The following is a 20,551-nucleotide window of genomic DNA, read 5'->3' on the forward strand; positions in this document are numbered from 1 at the left end:
AAATTTCAACTTTTTTTCTTTGCAACTATATGCAGTAGGTCTTTTAACAGAATAGGACATTTAAATTTTCTCTTCATGCCACTGTATGAGAATGCACTTCTGGGAAATGGAGGGGGGGAATCTCTCATTAGTAGGCATTCCTGGATAAGCTTGACTATAAAAATGTCATATCTTGTAGTGTGCTTTAAAGCAAGATAACTGAATTAACAAGGCTTTCTGCATTGGGCATGTTTTGCCCTCTCTGTATTAAAGGTAAAAGATAAAGCTAGGGGAGTTAACTCTGAACTGCAGTTTGCAAACCCATGGAAAAAATTCTGTTGATTGCTTGGATTCTTTCTTTTATGCAATTTGTGCTTCTGGTGACTTAGTTTTTTCCCTTATTTCTTCCCTGGGCAGAATATGTAATACAGGATGTATTAAGTTCCTTTAGTTGGCAGAGATCAGATAGATTTAATAAAAGTAATTTGTAAATTGCCCTTTATTTTGGAAGTCCAAAGAAAAAAATGTTTGCACAGCACTGTTTGATGAAAGTCTGAAAGCCTATTATTACCTTACCCAGTACAAATTCTTATTATTGTATTCTGCTTTACTGTTTCTTGGCATTTCTTTTTATTGTCTTTTGACTATGAGAACACCTTCCCCATGATATTTTCCATTTTCATTAAGTTGTAGTTCAGTTCCATCCAACCTCCCAGTGCTAGCTTCTTTACAGCTAAGATGGAGAGGCTCTGAGATATGAGGACTTTACTATCTCATGAATGCGGTGCCAGGATGAAATGATCAATAGGTTACTGAATTTGTTTGGTGGTATCCTGCCTGGGGTGGTAAGAGGATTTACCAGAGACAGAGTGGGGAGCAGAACAGGCAGAGTGACTGAAATACAACACTGAGCGGAGCAGCAGGGACACAGGAAAGGTCTGCTTCCCCTTATGGGTTAGCTCACTGGCTGGGCAGTGGCTGCTGATAGCTTCATAGTGCTGAGACTTAACCCCTTGCGCCACCAAGAGAGGCCCTATATTTTTTATTTTAATGCAGTTTTTTAAATTCATGGTATCATTCAGCTGCATGTATGTTGTGTACATTTTTCCAACTTCAGAAAAGCTTTTCAGACTATGATAAATGGTGAGGCAGTTCTAAGCCAACTTGAGTATTTCCCTCCGTCTCCTTTGTCTTCAAATAATCTCACCTTTTGTTTGATAACTTTGTTGAACAACTTTGTTTTTGGTTGTTTTTTTTTTTTTGCGGGAACATCAGTCTTTTTCTTGGTAGCAGGCTATAGATTTTGTTTCAAAGAAAGCATCTCTGCATCTTCTCTAATTTCATCATGTGTACATGGAGATTCCGATGCAGGTATCTGTGTGTCAGTTTCAATAGTCACATATTTGTCCATTTGAAATCTAGAACTAGAATAGGATTTTTTTTCTTTGTTGATTGTCATTTTCTGCCTTCTTTTGAAGGTCATGAAAGCATACTTTCTAAAGGAGGGTATTTTTTCCCTACAACATTTCAATTTGAAATTAATTTTAACTTTGGTTAACAAGAGTTTTAGCCAATAAGATTTTAAAAAAAAGTGTTGATTCTGCTCTCAAGATGGAAGTAATTTAGACTTTAAAATACTGAAATGATATTTATCCCAAAGAAAACACTGGTATTTCATTACTTACTATAATATAACACTGTAACTGATAGTGGAATACCAAAATTTGAATTATACAGTCACTGCACCTGACCTTCCTGTACACATCTTAATATTCGCTTTTGTTCCCATATTTTCTGCCAGTGCCATGTTTTGGACAAAACTACCTTTTTGTCATACCTCCTCTCTGAGTCCCTGTTCCTGTGCCTGGTTTCTTCTGACCTCTAGTACTTCCTTCCCTAGTAACTTTATTCTCTCCCTTTCAGTGGTTCCTTTCTGTCAGCTTACATATGCGTGCCTGCTGGCTTTTTGTATTTGGGGTGGGAGATGGGGGTGAATAGCCTGTAATTTAACTCTGCTTGACTGCATTATTTTCTGTTCTTCAGTTTTATGAATCGAATTTCTTACTGAAAATTAGCTGCTTTTTCATTTAGTATTCCATTACCTGGCTTTATTCCCTGATTTTTTTTTTTGTGAAATTTCATTTTTGAAAGATACTTGTATTCTTTCTAATTGCTAAATCCAGGGGTCTTTCTTATTTTTCAGTCTTTTATTTTTTACCCCATCTAGGCTGTATGATCTTGAGAAATTTTTAGTCCTATTATTTCTCAGTTCTTAATGGTTTTTGTGTGTCAAGTAAAACTATGTATATCAACACACTTAGCATCAAGTTAGTAGTTCAGCAAGTGATGGTTGCTCTTGACCTGTCATCTATGAAGCTGTACTGCTTGGCTCTCGAAATATCTAACACAGTTTTGTCTCCCTTCACCCCCTAACCCTTTTCCTAAATATGGACATTCTTTAAGGCTCATTTTTCCATTTAATCTCTGTCTTTTCCCTTAGAAATCTTACCTATTTGCAGCCCTCTTAACTGATAAACGTAGGCTGCCAGCAACAAGATACATACCTGGAGGCTGTGCTATCTAAACTCAGTTATTCCATTTCTCATGCCCTTTAGAAACCTTCACCTCAAATTGAACATGTCTGAAACCAAACCCCTTAGTTTAGTCCCTGTTTCCCACTTGTGGGAATATGAATATTTATTCCAGCTAACCAGGCAAAAAACATTACCATCATCTTTGATTCAACACCTTTTTTTTTTTTTAAGTTCTGTCAATTTTTCCTTTCTATCATGTGCAGGATTTTTTCCTTCATAATTTATCTTCAACATTGATCTTGTGCACATGCCCTCCTAGTTAATTGAGTAATATATGCCCTGATCTGTCAGTCATGGTGACTTAAATTGTGTTTAAGGCTTACTACTTGAAAACATGAAAGCTTATCGATTGCCTCTAACCTAGTCCATACACATGTAAGATTTTTAGTCCGGGTCCAGTTTATCATTCCCATTTTACCCCAACCATTCACCTGGTAGTTTACTCCCTGTTCTTGGAAAATGCCTGTGTTCTTTCAAATTGTCAGTTCAAGGAAGAAGGTAAATACATGTACCCCAAAGCAGTCTCATGTTAGCTGCTCCATAAGTGATTAGTACTGAATCCCCCTGAGACTTTCAAGGAGACTTACAAAATGAACCTCAGAACTGACTTCCCCTTTTGGTCAAAAGTTGCCCTGCAATCTTCATTTCACTCCTCCATACTTCTGGGTAGTGAATGAGCAAGTGCAGGGCTTTCTTTTTGGACCTAATTCCAATTACACCTTACAAGGATCGGATCAAGAGATCTTGAAGTGGTATAAAACCGGTGTCTGTAATCCTGTTGTGGTTAAAAAAAAAAATATATCCAAAAGGTACAGATGAATTCACAGTAAATTGTGTCTTCCTTCTCTTGTATTCTAAGTTGGGGGCAGCAAACTGTAGTTTACCACTAGATTGCCTTTTACTGTTAATTTGATTGGCACAAAGCCATACTTCATTTTAAGTATTGTCTCTCCTCAATCTACAAGTGACTGTCCTCAAGCTACAGCCTCAGAGTTGAGTGGTTATCACAAAGATTTTATTACCCATTAAATTAAATATTGGGCCCTTAAAGAAAAAATGACCCCTGTATTAATCATATTGGCTCCTTCTTTGGAAACACTCACTGTTACTATTTCTTTGAGATTTGGCGGGCATTAAAACAGCTGTGTATATATTTTTATCTACCTGTCTCCCCATCCACCATACACATAAGTACTTTTTTTTCCTTCAACTTAAAATACCTTTGTGATTTTTTTCCTTTTTTAAAGATTTTATTTATTTTTGCGTAGAAGAACTGGGGTACAAGCCAGAGGTACAGGGGGTAAGAGGATTCACCAGTAGGGAGCAGAACAGGCTGAAATACACTGCTGAGGGGAGCAGCATTTCTTAAACAGTGAAGTAATGTGATTAACTGAGTTTTAGGAAGATTAAATTTGTCACGAGGTGGTGTGTTACACAAACTTTCACTGTTTACCAGGCACCATCCTAAGGGGTCATGTATATTAACAGACCTTAAGTTGTAGGCCCTTCATCTTACAGATGAAATTTGACTTATAGGGAAGTAATGTTACTGCCCCCTGTAAAGTAACTGATAATGACCACCTTGGTTATGAACCCAGTAGTCTGATTCCAGAACTCATGTAGTAAACCACTTAATTATGTCACTCTGAAGGTGAGTTAGGAAAAGGTCATCATCCTTGCACATAGCAAGCACTTGAGAATTGGGCAACAAAAGAAAAAAATAACTGACCATTTTCTGAACCTATTGATTCGCATTGTAGTTTTAAACATTTTCTGTCTTCATAATACCTTGATATTTTTGTTTTAAATTGTTATCACCATGGTTGGTGGTAGCTTAACACTAATTTTGAGTCCCTGGGACCAGCTTATAATTTATAACAAAAGTGGTAAGTTGAATTTTCTTGTGTTCTGTATAAACGAAGGTTTTAAGAATGGGTAGTGAGCTCTTATGTGTCTAGATTGTACATATATGTGAGTGAATGAAATGGTGCTTCTCATAGGGTATTGAAAGAGAAAGAAAGATCATTTTTAAAGAAATGCCAGCATAGATGAACTAATATGGTAATGGGGCAAAAGCTAGAATGTCTTAAAAATAGTACATGCTTGATCAAGAACTGGCTTCCAGGGCTGACCTTTGCCTTTAACACTAAGACCAATCATTTTCTAAAATGTTAAATTTCGCCAATGTTTTGCTCGAAGTCTAATTTGAGAAATGCTTAAAAATTTCTGATCTTCACTATGGGACCTGGGAGTCATAGTTTTGTTGTGTGTTAAGAAAGGCACACTAAAAATTTAACATTTTATTCTTATCTCTGACTGGGACCTTTGTAAATAAAAATACTTCTCTTTTACCCTGTCAAATGTTCTTGGGTTTCTTTTTCTTTTTAACTTGGGTTCCTAGATATTCATAGGCTGTACTGTTTAGTTGAAGATAGGCTACTAGGATTGGTAAGACCTCTGGAAATGATTCATCTAAGTCCAGGGTTTCTCAGCCTGGAAACTATTTATATTTGGATTTATAATCTTTGTTATGAGGGTGCTGTGAAATATAATGCTGTCTATAAGCAGCATCTCTTCTCTGGCCTCTACCCACTAGATACCAGTAGCTCCCCTTCAGTTGTGAAAACCAGAAATGGTCCCTGATACTGCAAACAGACCCATTGGAGACAAAATTGCCCTAGTTGAGGGGCACTATAAGTTCATGTCCTGTAAGTGGCTGTTTCCTTCTCTGAAGTGCTGACATGGAGGGGGAGTTTGTCCCCTTAATAGCAGTCCATTTCAGCTTTAGGTGGTTCTCTTGGGTTAGAAATCTTTTCTCTGTGTTAAGGTAAAATGTGCCACCTGCATCTTTTTAGCTCTCCGGCTTGGGACTGCATAGTGTAGGTACACACTTGCAGATATTGGAACATAGGTATCAAATCTTTTCTAGTTCCTACTGTGGTTGTTTTAGAGCCTTGGCAAACTTTTTTTTGTAATGGGCCATATAATAAATATTTTTGGTTTTGCAGGCCACATATTTTGTAGGCTATATAAGGTCTCTATTGCGTAATTTTCCTTTCCTTTTCTCTCCCTCAGTTTATTTTTTGCATGTTTAAATATTTAAATACATTGTTAGCTGGCACAGACTGACTTGGTCTCAGCCATTGCTAGCTAATCCTACTTTTAGATTTTCTTCCATCTGGTGTGATCTTCAGAGGGCAGTCAGTACCTTCTTAAAAAGTAGTGCCTTAGAGCCAGTACCGAACTTTCCGTAAGGGTTGAGCAGCAGAGAATGGTGCATCTGTCACTAACTCTTTAAGTGCTTAAGATGTTTGTCTTTTGGGAGCTTTTGCCACATTTTCAACTTAACTTGGCCTTAGTGCCAACCCAGCATTTGGTTTATCTTTTTTATTAGTCTGCATTACCTACGAGGATATTTTTAATTTTAGAATAGGGTGGTTCATACATCAGACTATACCAGGCCTCATCTTAGCTAGAGCCATCTCTTGCTTTATCCCGTTGAAAATTTTCTGGATCTTACTTTTTCCTCTAAAGCATTAGTGAAATTTCTCTCAGCTTCCTGTTACTTGAATGTTTGATAAACATAACCAGGTGTTCCATCCAAGTTATAAATAAAAATTTGAATGAGACATAGCTAAGAACTAAATTTCAAATCACAGATACTTAGAAAATTAGATAATCTCAATGTGTAAATATAGCTGGTTCTTTTTAAAAGAATTATATTTGGATCTGCATTCTGGCAGCCCATCCATCAGGTTGCTGCCATTACTAATGATTTTCAGAGTGATTTAGACAGTAAGTCAGTCTAATGACCATGACAAAAGAATTCTTACTCACATGCAAAATAAAAGAATTTTGAATACTTTTTTAAAAAGTAGCTGATGTTTATATTTTTTTATTTCAGAAAGGATTTACACCAGTTGCTCCAGTTCATGCCAATAAAGAAGATCCAGCTACACAAACTAATTTGGGCTTTATCCATGCATTTGTCGCTGCCATATCAGTTATCATTGTGTCTGAACTGGGTGATAAGACATTTTTCATAGCCGCCATCATGGCGATGCGCTATAACCGATTGACAGTATTGGCTGGTGCTATGCTGGCCTTGGGCTTGATGACGTGCTTATCCGGTGAGTATGCCTTTTCCCTTGTAATGAGTTTATTGAATTAAGAGAATGGCATTGAGTCATTGAATAATTCAGCTAGTTATATTGGAATTTGGTCCATATTTCAGAACTTAGTAAACAGAAAATGGTTTTAGTATATAAACTTAAAAAAACCATATTGCACTTTAAAAATTTTGTAACTGTCCACAGTCAAGATACGTATTCATTTTTCACTAGCTTTTTATCCTTGCTTTTGCTGTTTTATTTTTTCAGTCCAGATATACTTTTTTATATCTTATACTTTAGAAATATGACCCAGCAACCACAGAAAACACTTATTTTCCGTGTTGAAGGACCTTTGGTAATCAATAACTGAGAAGTTACTTTCAGTTCATTGTGTACCTGTTATATTAAAGTACATTTTCCCTGTTTGTGTTACTATTCCGTAGGGTTCAGTTTTTCGAAGAATTAGACCATGAGAAAGTAAACTTAATACTAAATAATTAGTTATGGCTCACTCTTTGATTTAAAGGACTCCCTGTTTTGGTAGGAATTTGTAACTTTCCCTTTAGAGGCTAATTCTGCTCTATATTAGCCTAATGATAAGTTACTTCACCTCTCAGTTTCCCCATCTTTAAATGAAGATAAGATCTACATAGGGTTGTAGTTTTCTCATGAAATTCAGTTCTAAACGTACAGCAAGTTCTGCTTCAGGCTGCTTAGACCCATGTTCAAGTTTTACGTCTTTTTTATTTTTTTAAAAGATTAATTTATATATGCATACAAGAGCCAGAGGTGGGGGGGGAGGTGTGAGGATTCACCAGAGACAGAGTGGGGAGCAGAACAGGCAGATCTGCTGAAATACACTGCTGAGGGAAGTAGTGGGAGAGACAGAAGAGATCTGCTGCACCATGTGGGTCACCTCCCTGGCCCAGGATGAACTCAGGGTGCAGTGGCTGAGGATAGCTTCATAGTGCTCAGACTTATCCCCTTGCACCACCGGGGGGGGGGCCCAAGTCTTATTAATAAGTATTTCACTGATTAAAATAACTACTTTTCAGTTTTGGAAATTAGTATAAACATTTTTCATGTTTCATAATAAATGTCTAGTATTCTCTTCAAAAGCAAATTTTGGCCATAGGAAATAGGAAAGGAGTGGGAGAGGAGTTGCAAATGGTGAAATCACTTGTCAGGAGTAAGTTTGAATAATATTAGAGGATTTTATTTTAGAAATAAGTAAAATATTACCTTCTAGAATGAGAAAGCTGTAACCATTCCCTCCTTAGACCCTGTCTCCATCAGTTCCCCCCACCTCTTTATGTGTTAAGTTCCTTTTGTTTGGGTAAAAGCTGGATCAGTCTCTATCTAAACCCTCAGCCTGCCTGCTGGTCCTGACTGTCTGCTCTTCTCACCTGTCTCACTCTTCTCAGTATTAGTGGTCTCCAAACCTTTTTTCCTTGTCTACCTCTCAGATCACTTTGATAAGCTATCTAGCCCCTCTCATTGATGTTATTTGAAACTTTTCATTTTAAGTACAATTTGATATTCAGTAAAATTAAACTGCAATTCGTATTCTTTTAAATAGAACCAGGTGAATTTAATTACTACTACAATTTGATACCATACCATCATTGTTTTTTAAAAAATGAATAAACACTTGGAAATGTGCATCCTTTTTTCTCCTTTCATTCTTATTTTCATAAAATTCTAATGATAAGTTTTTGCTTAAAAATGTTGAATGGGGGCCTCCCTGGTAGCACAAGGGGTTAAGATGCAACCTATGAAGCTATCCACAACCACTGCAGCACGAGTTTGATCCACAGGCAGGGAGCTACCCACATGGCGCAGCAGACCACCCCTGACCCACCTGCTGCTCCCCTCAGCAGTGTATTACAATCAGTCTGCCTGTTTTGCTCCCCACTCTGTCTCTGGTGAATCCTTTCACCCCTCCACCCCTACATCTGGCCTGTACCCAGTTCTTGTACACATAAATAAATCTTAAAAAAAATGTTGAATGGACCCACTGCCATTATTTGTAGCAAAAATATGCATATAAATTAAATTTTCTAGTGCTGAAATTTTCCTGTAAGCCTCTAAATTTAACATTTGTATGGATTGAACTATAAGTTATTATTAGTACACAGTTTATCAAATCGAATATACCACAAAATAATTAAATATGCTATGTGAGTGGGGAATGCATCTCTTAGATACATTTAGGTAGAACTGTTCTTTTAAAATTAGTTTATAGGCCCATGAATGATGTTTATTGCTCTAATAAGGCAAGGTTTTGCATCAACTCTGATTTGTTTTTTGAAAAAAATAGATGTTAGGGCTGAGAAATTTTATTCAAATACGTTGAAAGAAATTTTATTATAGACATTTCACTTGATTTATTGAACTCCTGAGTTATATACTAAAAATCACATAGTGGTCTGTCATAAAAAATGATTTTTAGTGATTTACCAACTGACAATAAGTTCTTCTATTGATTCTGTTGCAAGCAAAGAATTGGAAACCATTAAGTATACCAAAAAAAGCTTTTTCTGAAATTTATCAAATGACTTTTTATACATGTTAGTCTTTTACTTAGAAGGTCCTTCTTAAACTGCTTGAGAAAATTAAAATATTGTTGATTTCAGTGTACTTTTGCCAATTAAAGATTTCATTTTAATCCTATCACAGCATATATTTTTGCTGGAATGTTGGGGCTACATATTTAACCCCTTAAGTTTATGGAAAATGGCTACCTTGTTACTAACTGCCATGTGGCTGTCCTAGTAAATCCATAGTAAACTATCTGAGTTGGGTTTTTTTATTTAAGTAAACATAATACATATCCCCATGACAACCATCTATTTTAGAATTCTAATTCTAAAATGGAAGGGTGAGGCAGGGAACCCAGGTCTCTAGGCTTTAGCATTTCTTTCTGATGCTCGTTGCTTTGCTGTAGCAAGACTGTCTTAGGGAAATGCATTATTTTTTAAATGCTGGCTGAGTGAGGCAGAATTCTAAGTGAAATTAATCATTCCCACCATGGCCAAAATACCCAACTTCTGCTACTGTGATCTTATCAGAAACATGAGTTATGACCTGAAACTTCATCTCTGCTTTCAGTATATCACCCCCTCTGTGGAGCCCTAGGGCTTATATTTTCCATGCCGTGGGGAACACTCCGTGGGAGGCCAGGAGAAGGCAACTTGATAATGTGGGCAAAGAGTAGCTATGAAGAGAAGGGATGTAAGAAAGGAGAACCCGCATGACTCAAGCACAAGCTTATTTTCAGGCACATGAGATTTAGGAAAGCACAAATGGAAGTTGAACTTTTGAAAACAGAATCTTTCCCAAGATGTTCGTCCATGCCCCCTTGTAAAGTCCTTGGGTAATCCTGGGGGCATATCATCCTCCCTTGTCGCTTGCTCACCTGCCTCTCTTGCTTGCCTGTTGCACGCAGCTGTCCTGTTTATGTTCTGTCCTGGTGTAGCTGGGGGTTTACCTAGCCTCAGTGCCTTCTGACAACAGGGAGGATAAATCATATCTGAGTTTTATTATTGGTGCTGTTCCCTGTCCTCCCGCTTCACTCCTCACTCACTTGCCTTCTACATCTAACACCATTGTAAAGGCTTCAGTAATCAGCTTTCCCTATTAGAGGGTTCACTTTTCATTTTAATGAGTCCCGCAGAACACATTTGTGGGTATTCCCATCTATTTGCTCTGTTGGGCTCTATGACACCATGTGCTTCTACTTAAATTTCTATCTCTCTAAAAAAAAATTTGGTGCCAAAAATATTGATAATTCTCCTTGACCCACCCCCTTTCCTCCCCTTCCTGCGCCCCCCCCGCCCCCCCGCCAGCACACTAATGTTCTTGTGCTGGGGGCTCTCAGCTTCATGACCTGTAAGTCAGTGATTCCCAAATCTATATCTTCACTCCCAGTATTTTTCTTGATCTTCAATACATTTGTAGCTGCATTGACTTAATGCAAAGCAATTGCTTACAGAGAATAACCTCTCGTTGCCAGAGGAAAAGCACTTCAGTGTCTGAGGAAAGGTTTCCAAAGAAAGAGAAAATAGAAGGACCAGAAGAAAAAGTTATAATACCAAGTAAATTTGCTCTCTATGGAGATGTCAAGACAGAAAAGGTGGGATTGTAAGTGTCAGTAAGTAGTAAAACAGTTGTTTTAGATGATCTGAAAGGAAAAAAAAAATCTAAGTTTAGAAATTTGGAAGTGTTTGCTATATATTTCTTAAAAATTTTTTTAGACTTTAATGGAAAATATTTTAAATTCACAAAGTTGCAAAAATAGGGCCTCCCCTGGTGGCGCAGGCAGTTGAGCACAGCACTGTGAAGCTGTCCGCAGCCTCTGCAGTGCCGGTTTGACCCCGGCCGGCCAGGGAGATACCCACATGGCGCAGCAGACCTCTCTCTCTCGCCCACTGCTCCCCTCAGCAGTGTGTTTCAGTTAGTCTGCCTGTTCTGTTCCCCACTCTGTCTCTGGTGAATCCTCTCACCCTCCCGCACATCTGGCCTGTACCCTGGTTCTTGTATAAATAAAATTAAAAAAAAATTAATTTAAAAAGAAAAAAAAAGTTGCAAAAATAAAGCAGTACAAACAACACCGGTGTACATTTTATCCACATTTCACCTGTTCACATTTTACTTCATTTGCTTTAGCATGTGTAATGTAGCTATATCTGAATAATAATATGCGTGTGTATGTACGCACATAATTTATATCTAGGGATTTAAATATAAATGTGTACATGTAATATATATTTCTGTATACATAGATTGATACTATATCCACCCATTATTTTAGTTTTATCATTTGACCTAGTCATTTTTCTCTCTAGCAGTTTTTCCCCTTCCAGTACAGGAGCTATCTAAGTGTCAGGTATTGCATTTAGTTCTTTTTAGTTTTCTTAATCTGAAATGCTCCCACAGTTTGTTATTTTGTGTTTTATCATACAAACTTTTTTTAAAAGGATACAGACATAAATCATTTTATTGTACTTTGGTTTGTTGCTTTTTGCAAACAAATTAAAGGTTTGTGGGAAGCCTGCATCCTGGAGGTGCTTGCGCCACTTGTCCAACAGCACGTGTTGTTCACTTTGTGTCTCTTGGTCACATTTTGGTAACGCTCCCAATTCTTCCAGCTTATTATTCTCTCTTACCGTGATCTGTGATCCGCGGTCTTTGAGGTTGCTATTATAATTGTTGTGGGGCAATTGTTGTGTCAGGAGACTGAAGTCCTAACCTGCATCTTATGGTTAAACAGGTTGTGAATGCACAGGAAGTTATTGAAGGAAATTAAAAGTGCTAAGATAGTGAACATATCTTTGATAAGAAAGTGAAACAGCCTGAACTGTTATTAAGAGATTTCAACGATCTGGTCAGATGATCAGACTAGCTATAGCATTCCCGATGCCAGACTCTCATCCAGAGCCACGCTCTTACTCTCTTTCCTTTTGTTCAGAAACCAGTGTTTTTTCCCTTTATTCCTTTCCTTCCCCGCCCCTCAGGGGTTTTTGAAAGTTTTACACTTTATATAGCTGTCTGCTATGTAAATGTCCAGTATTTGTTTTTATCCTTCTGACCTGCCTTATTACACAGAGTTTTCTCAGACGCCCTCCATTGTGTTAAAAAATGGCTGCATTTCATCCTTTTTTATGGCCGAGTAGTCCCTCAGAGTGTGGCTGCACCACATCTTGATTCAGTTTTCTGTCAGTGGACATTTAGGCTGCTTCCGTGTCCTGGCTGCTGTAAACAGGGCTGCTGTGGACACTAGAACATACAGGGTTTCGTGCCCATGATTTCATGTTCTTAGATAGATGCCCAAGAGTTGGATTGCAGGTTTGGATGCTATTTCCATTTTCAGATTTTTAAGATAATTCTGTATTGCTTTCCATAATGTTGTACCAGTTGCCGTATAATAGACTCTTTCCTGCATTCTCTTAGTGTTGGAGATGTTTTTAGTATGTGCCAGGCTTTAGATGGTACCTTATGGTATCTTGTGGGGTTTTAACCACCTCTCTCTTCTTAGAAGCAATGGTGAACATTTTTCCATGTCTTTTAGCTTTCTGGATATCCTATTTGGTGCATTTCCTATTGATATTTGCTGTCCATTTTTTAATTGGCTTGTTTTTGTTATTGTTGAATTGTGTGTTTTCTAATGTATCTTGATATTAATAGCCCTTATCAGTCATATTGTGTTGTAAATGTTTTAATAAATGTATAAGGAATTCATTTTCTTTCATAAGATATACTTATTTTTTTTTTTTTTTTTTAAATTTTTTTTTTTTTTTTTAAATTTTCTAGAGGCATGTCTTATTTATTTATTTATTATTTGTTTGTTTGTTTGGTTTATACATGCACTGGGTACAGTCAGAAGCGCGGGAGGGTGAGAGAATTCACCAGAGCCAGAGCGGGGAGCAGAACAGGCAGAAGGACCGAAGTACACTGCTGAGGGGAGCAGCGGGCGGCAGGAGAGGTCTGCGCACCATGTGGGACCCTCCTCCGGTGGCCGGGGAGCAGCCGGGGATCGAACCGGCTGCAGAGGCTGCAGGCAGCTTCGCAACCCAGCGCTCAACCGCTGCGCCACCGGGGAGGCCCAGATATACTTATTTTAAATAATGACAAAGGCACAGAGTTTGAATCATGCTGTATGAGAATCTTACTATGATTCTTCACTCTGGTGGTTTGTAATTCAAAAATTTGTGATTAAGAAATGCCACTTACATGTGAAGGGGCTATGCCCCCCACTGTGCATGTCTGCAGAGGTTCTCTTCAGCGGAATCACTGGTTTCATCATAAGCTATATTGTGTCGTTGATTACTCAGATTTCAATATTGGTGGAAGGAAAAGTATTAAGATTTCCCAAGTTACCTGTTCTGGTTGGTTGTGATGCCTGCTAATTAACCAGATATACTGTTGCATTTTTTTTTTCCAGTTTTGTTTGGTTATGCCACCACAGTCATCCCCAGGGTGTATACATACTATGTCTCAACTGCTTTATTTGCCATTTTTGGCATTAGAATGCTTCGGGAAGGCTTAAAGATGAGTCCAGATGAGGGTCAAGAGGAACTGGAAGAAGTTCAAGCAGAATTAAAGAAAAAAGATGAAGAAGTAAGTTCTGGCACTGTTAACTATCTGGACCAAAAAGGCACTCAATAACCAACACCCAGGGGTCTCACAGTGGCCATCCATGTCTGTGGTGTGCCTCTTCTGCATTTACGTGCTTGCACTGGCTAACGTGACTCTGGGTTAGTGTGAGTGTGGTGCAGAAAGGGCACTGGATTGACCGCTGTAATCAGGTTCCTTAATTTGATAGTAAGCTCCTGAAAAGCAGGAACCATAGTTTATAATTTTACATAATCCTTTCCACACTATCAATAGAATAGCAAGTGAGGAGTAAAACAGTTTGACTTATTTTGTTGGAGAATAACAGAAGCATTGAGAATACAACATCTGCTGCTCTGTGAGACCAGGATCCAAAAGGAACATATTCCATAGAATTTATTTATTTTTTTATTCTATAGAATTTAAACTCTTTTAAAAAGGTATTTTGTACTGTTTTAATTTGCTTCCTGAAATTAATGTTTTTGTTTTAAATTTAGTTTCAACGAACCAAACTCTTAAATGGACCAGGTGATGTCGAGACAGGTACAAGCACAACGATACCTCAGAAAAAGTGGCTGCATTTTATTTCGCCCATCTTTGTTCAAGCTCTGACACTGACATTCTTAGCAGAGTGGGGTGATCGCTCCCAGCTAACTACAATTGTTTTGGCAGCCAGAGAGGTAAGTGAGACTTGAGAGGCTGTGCCTGTATTAACATTAAGCATAACTAATGGTACATTGCTCCAGAGGACACTGGACCCCAAGTCAGAGAGGGCCGAGGAATATGCATATGAAACAGACTATCTGTTTTAGGTCTAATAATCCTGCTGGTCTTTAAAATTGACATAATTTTTATCATCAGATGGTATTCTTGTGTTCAGACTAAATTGCTCTCATTTGACTCACTTTCCCCGGAATTTTGTCAAAATAATGCTATGGCAATTGCCTTGGCTTTCTTTTCTCAGAAATTTCTTTTGTGTACTTGTGGAGAGTATGAACTAGTATATTATTATTGAAGGCCAATTTGGCAATGTATTATCTTAACTCATTTGAAGTGGGTATATTTGGGTTATTTCACTCCTTATGCTAAAGAAATTGAGTGTTTTAAAGGCTACTTATAAAGTAATATTTTGTGGGAAATTAGAAAGAGCCTAACTGTCCTGCAGAAAATTAGTCCAATTATTTATAAATTTCTATGTAGCTCTTGAAGGTGCCAGTCTTCAGTGAAGAAAGACTTAAGGAAATCAGAATGTTTGCAGTGCTTGTCTCTGGGCACTGCTACTACCAGTACATTATTTGGTTCTGGGCAGAACATTTAAATCTTGAATGCTAAATCCTAAAATGATAGACGAGACCTCAGACTGCTTTATTCTAGTCTTTGCTCTGCAGTTAGAGAACCTGAGTCCAGAGAGATGGGGTGACTTTCCCAACGACATAGCTAGTTAGTAAGCTGGGACAGGGATTAAAATTGAGGCTGCCTGCATGCTAGCTTTTTCTTTTTTTAAAAAAAAAAATTTATTTATGAATACAAGAGCTGGGGTACAGGCCAGAGATGTGGTGCGGGGGGTGAGAGGATTCACCAGAGCCAGAGTGGGGAACAGAACAGGCAGATTGAACAAAGTACACTGCTGAGGGGAGCAGCGGGCCAGTCAGGAGAGGTCTGCTGCGCCATGTGGACTGTTCCCTGGCAGGCCAGGGATCCAGGATTGCGTCATAGTGTGGTGCTTAACCCCTTGCACCACCTGGGAGGCCCCATTCTAGCTTTTTCTACTATATCTTGGTCATAGCTGTCAAATGCCACTTATTTAAAAGATACCTATTTTTTTTTTAAATTAATCTCGTATTCTGGGGGGAATAGTAAAGTTTTACCTAAGGTCTCTTATAGTTAACACATGTCAATTACTACATCTATTAAACTATTTTTATCAGATGATTGGGTTAAAATGAGCTTAATTTGAATGTGGTTTTAAGTCCTAGGAAATGTCTACTTAAAAGAACATGTTCCTTATCAGAGTCTCTAGTTTAAATGTGAAACAAGAGTTGAAAGCCAGGACCAGGATAGTTGGGACAGTGTTATTTTATGAGAGGCCTCAAAAATGCTGTGTTTTGAAGAGAAATACACACACACACACTCTCTCTTGGTTTTTCATTCTGTACACACACACACACACACACACACACACACACACACACACACACACACGGTTTTTCATTCTGTTCCCGTGTTTTAAACAAACTTTCTATAAAAAGACAAACTTTCTATAAAAATGTGCCTGTGCCCTATATTTTTTCTTGATTTCTAGCCTTTTTCATTGGCTTTCAGATTGCCAGAACTGGGACTTGAAAGTAAGTGACACACGTTGGCGGAGATAGAGGTTCTGCTGTGCTGCGCTGTCAGGGCAGAATTGTTGCATTTTTCTTAATTCCTTTTCTAAATGGCACAGAATGACTTAAGAGGCTCAAGAGTTGCCTTGGTCCACTGGGTTCTAGCAGCTGGCCAATGTGACTAGGTTTGCATCTCTTCCTGTATAACTATATTTATGCACCACCATGTGTTTCCTCACCTGAAAATGGGGATTTCCTACTTAATGGTTTGTTCTGTGGAGGAAGGTAATGCATGTAGGTCCTTGGTTGTGAGCACCGTGTTATCCTGGGCTATGGAGTGACCCCTCAGGGGAGAAATACGGTGGTCTGTTTTTGTTCCCTTAATCTGCCTCATTTTGTTTGTTTTGTATAAACTATGCAGTAGGCTAGTTTAATCCACTTTAGTCTAAATTTCTGCCTTTAAGTTTCGTGTTTCTACATTGACCTTCACAGAATCCTGGGGTCCTCTGAGATGTTTATGAGCACTAGGCAAGGGAAAAGAAGGGGGGGAGGATCCAGGTCAGTACATTTAGCAGATAATGTGTCCTGCTTTTGGTTTTGAAGATACATCATACCAAGTGACTGCAGCCGCCAGCAGGTCCACTGTGGTCATGTTAGCACCTCCGCCGCCCGGCCCCCTCTTCAGTCTCCTGTGGGCTACTCTTCCTGTCACCACTTTAGCATTTGCTTTCTTCCCTCGTTTTTGTGTTGTCAGTATCCTTGCATGCTCTCCTATAGTTACTGCATTTAATCCCGTAGCTTGTTCATCCTTGAAGTCAGCTGGCTCTTGAGCCTCTTCACTTTTCACTCCTGTCGGCATCCATAAGCCCTTTCTCCCCTGCTTCTCTGATCTTTTACATTACATTGGTATTGCCATAATTTACCCAGGGAACTATAGGTGGGAGACTTGTGTGTCATGGCTGATTTTTTTTTCTTTCATAACACCTTGCACTTATCACTAAGGTATATTAATTATGCGTCCTTAGTTTCCCTGAAATCCATCTGCATTTGTCTGCCTATTTTCTCCCACTGCAATCCAGGTCAGCGTTGTTTCTTAACAGGGCTGTTGCGTTAGCCCCTCGGCCACCTTGCAGTCTTGTCCCCGCCATTTCATTCTCTACTCTGCACTTTTAAAGCGTGAATCTGTTCTGTCACTCCCCAGCTAAAACCAGACCAGAGTGTAGTTTACAGGGTGCCTCATGACAGCCCCGCCACTTCCCTTGCTGCATTCATTGGCTCTCTAGCATTGGCTAAACGACTGCAGTGGTTTTTACTGCTGACCTGTTGTCATCTACTAGTGCGTTCCCTCCCGCAAAACAATGGGAAGTCCTCCTGCTTGTTCTCTAGAGCTGTCTTTTCTGGTCTTTCCAATCTTGAGCACTCCCAGAGGCTCTGGTAACAAGCTTGTACGGAATGAATATTCTTGCTGCTGGGCTAGAGCAGAGGGCACCGTGGAGAATAAGGGGCGGCAGAGTCTTTGAACTTAAGCAGCACAGTCAGACTCTACTGTAAGGCTTGTGTAGCTTCCTCACAGCATCACATACTACGAGGGAAGAGACGTCCAAATTAAGCCTCCTCGGCACTTTTCACATAGGAGCAAAGCATTTCCTGTAAACTAAATTTTGATTTTGCAAATTGCTAAGTTTTTTCTACTTTTAGGTGCACTCATAATTGGTAGTATTCCTTTAAGCGTCTATCCTACTTATCATAAGTTTATTATGCACCTGAATTTTTAGAATAGTTCTATGGGATTTTTTTGTTGTTTTGAACTTAATTTTTAGCACTTAATAGTTAGCTTTCTCAGTGAGCAGTTTCAACCTTGGCTTTAAATTAATATAGTTGTCCTTGTCTCTCCAGGATCCCTATGGTGTAGCTGTGGGCGGAACAGTGGGACACTGCTTGTGCACAGGACTGGCAGTAATTGGAGGAAGAATGATAGCACAAAAAATCTCTGTCAGAACAGGTAAGTTCTTTTATTTTTATAAAGAAAATACCATTTGTTTTAGCTCTTAAAAAATCACTGAGATTTTTGTTTTTTAAAAAGGATTTATTTATGCATACAGGAACTGGGATGTAGGCCAGAGGTGAGGTGAGGGGTGGCGGGGAGGTGATCGTGAGAAGATTCACCAGAGACAGATTAGGGGGCAGAATAGGCAGATCTAGAGAAAGACATTGTTGAGGGGGAGCTGCCGGCAAGATCAGAGAGGTCTGCTGCGTAATGTGGGTTAGCTCCCTAGCTGGGGATCGAACTCAGGTCGTGGCAGTGGGCCCTTATGGTGGCAGAACTGACATATGTAACCCCTAGACCACCAGGGAGGCCCACTGAGATTTTTAAAAGGGAGTTTAAGTTTTTACTCCTGAGGTAGACTGACTTGGTCTGTAATGCTAATCTTGGGTCAACATATTTAAGTTATTAGAATCATCATGTGGAAATGTGAGAAATTTTGGGCCTTATAATGTGTCTTACAAGACTGGGAATCATAGGTGGAAACCATATTTACTCCTTCTGCTGGAAATTTCCCACATAGTTGTTAGGTTGTCCTAAAAATGTAATGAAGGGCCTCCCCAGTGGCGCAGCGGTTGAGCGCTGGGTTGCGAAGCTGCCCGCGGCCTCTGCGGCGCCGGTTCGATCCCCGGCTGCTCCCCAGCCACCGGAGGAGGGTCCCACATGGCGCGCAGACCTCTCCTGCCGCCCGCTGCTCCCCTCAGCAGTGTACTTCGGTCCTTCTGCCTGCTCTGCTCCCTGCTCTGGCTCTGGTGAATTCTCTCACCCTCCTGCGCTTCTGACTGTACCCAGTGCATGTATAAACAAAAACAAAACAAACAAACAAATAAAAATAAAACATGCCTCTATAAAAAAAAAATTAAAAAAAAAAAAATAAAAATGTGATGAAAACAGTTTCTCTGTTGAACATTCTTAAAACTGGGTTTTAAGATGAGTTACAGTTCTATTGTTGCTTGTCAACACTTCCTGAATAGAATTATTATTTTCAAACAATGCTGGAGAACAAACTGCTTCTTACTGTTGATAATCAGGCACGTTAAATGTTCTTTGCTATGGGAATGGGGTTGTGTTTGTTTTTGGGGTTTACTAGGTTGGACGAATACGTATTTTTGTTCCTTCATCATTTTGTACAGTATCAAAATACAGGGATTTTATCTTAACTTTTTTCTCTTCTCTTACAGTGACAATCATAGGAGGCATCATATTTTTGGCGTTTGCATTTTCTGCACTATTCATAAGTCCTGAATCTGGTTTTTAACAAGCTACTTGTTCATTTGTATTTAGTATAAGATAGGTAACTCTATGTACATAGTGTACATTATAACTAAAAGTGATGGAAAAAACTGTATTTTGTAGCATTGATTTGTGAGTTTGACCCATTTAATGAAAGTATTATGTCCTAAAGAAATAATCATTGATTCTATTTGCAACATGGATTTTGAAAAGAAACCTCATGTCTAAGTGTGGATTTCTCTTTTCTCCAGCATAATTATGTTCCTTTTATTGTTTGGGTGTTTTGTTTTTTGGGGTTTTTTTTGGAGGGGGGGAGGGATATGCAGAACCATTGTGCAGTGGGGTCTACCACTCAATTTTCTTCTAGCACTGACCCCTTTGTAAGGAATATAAATTTTCTCTTGGATCAGAGAGGTGTTTAAGCTGTTGACCTTAAGATTTTTTCTTGGGAAGAATGAGTTTCTCTTTTAAAATCTTTCCTTGAGCCAATAAGCAGTAGTTTAAGCAGAAACCTTTTCAAAATTAGCTTATGTTTTAAAAAAGGCAAGAGAGATGTATTACTGTAATAGCAACATGACACAATTGTTTGCCAGGCCCATTTGCTTTTTTTTTTAAATTGGGTCGGAAGCCCAATATAAAAACAGTCAATATTTGACAATGTGGAATTACCAAATTAAAAGGAATACTATGAGTGTATTCATATTTTTTCTATATTGAATAAACAATGTAACATAGATGCAATGTAAATAAAAGTGGTATGACCAGTGCTTGTTTCTCCTTGTGTGTTATCAAAATAGTATTTATATTTATAGATGAGTTTCTAAAGTTGATGTAAGAAACAAGGGCTAAGCATCGTCCAAAAGCACTTAACTCTCACAGTGCTGAGGTTGTAGGTACTAACATAAGGTGTGGAAAAAAGGAAACTCACCCAAGGTTGTGTGGTAGGGCAGAGAGTCAGTCCAGACTGTTTAATTCTAGAGTCCCTAACTGTTGATCTTATAGTAAGGTTTACCTCATTTTATCACAGCAGCTTCAGTAATCATGGTCATTTAAGCATCTATTCTAACTTGACTAACTGTATTCCAGCTAAGCAGCACAACTGCTTTTCCCCAGCCTGACATGTTCTATTCCATATGTAGCCACACTTTAAGA

The 20,551-nt window shown here is 38.7% G+C and overlaps 1 protein-coding gene across 1 annotated transcript; it reads left to right on the forward strand.

The window, feature by feature from the left end:
- Positions 1 to 6,462: 6,462 nt before the first annotated feature.
- Positions 6,463 to 20,173, forward strand: TMEM165 (transmembrane protein 165; the record flags this gene model as incomplete). The annotated part of the gene is made up of 5 exons (XM_037529644.2): positions 6,463 to 6,703; positions 13,629 to 13,804; positions 14,296 to 14,478; positions 18,019 to 18,124; positions 19,348 to 20,173. Coding segments are annotated over 5 exons (783 nt in total), but the record flags the coding sequence as incomplete, so codon positions are not given.
- Positions 20,174 to 20,551: the final 378 nt, after the last annotated feature.

This window comes from Talpa occidentalis, unplaced genomic scaffold, assembly GCF_014898055.3.
Source record: "Talpa occidentalis isolate TD23 unplaced genomic scaffold, MPIMG_talOcc4v2.1 talOcc4.6, whole genome shotgun sequence".
In the NCBI taxonomy this organism is placed as follows: Eukaryota; Metazoa; Chordata; class Mammalia; order Eulipotyphla; family Talpidae; genus Talpa; species Talpa occidentalis.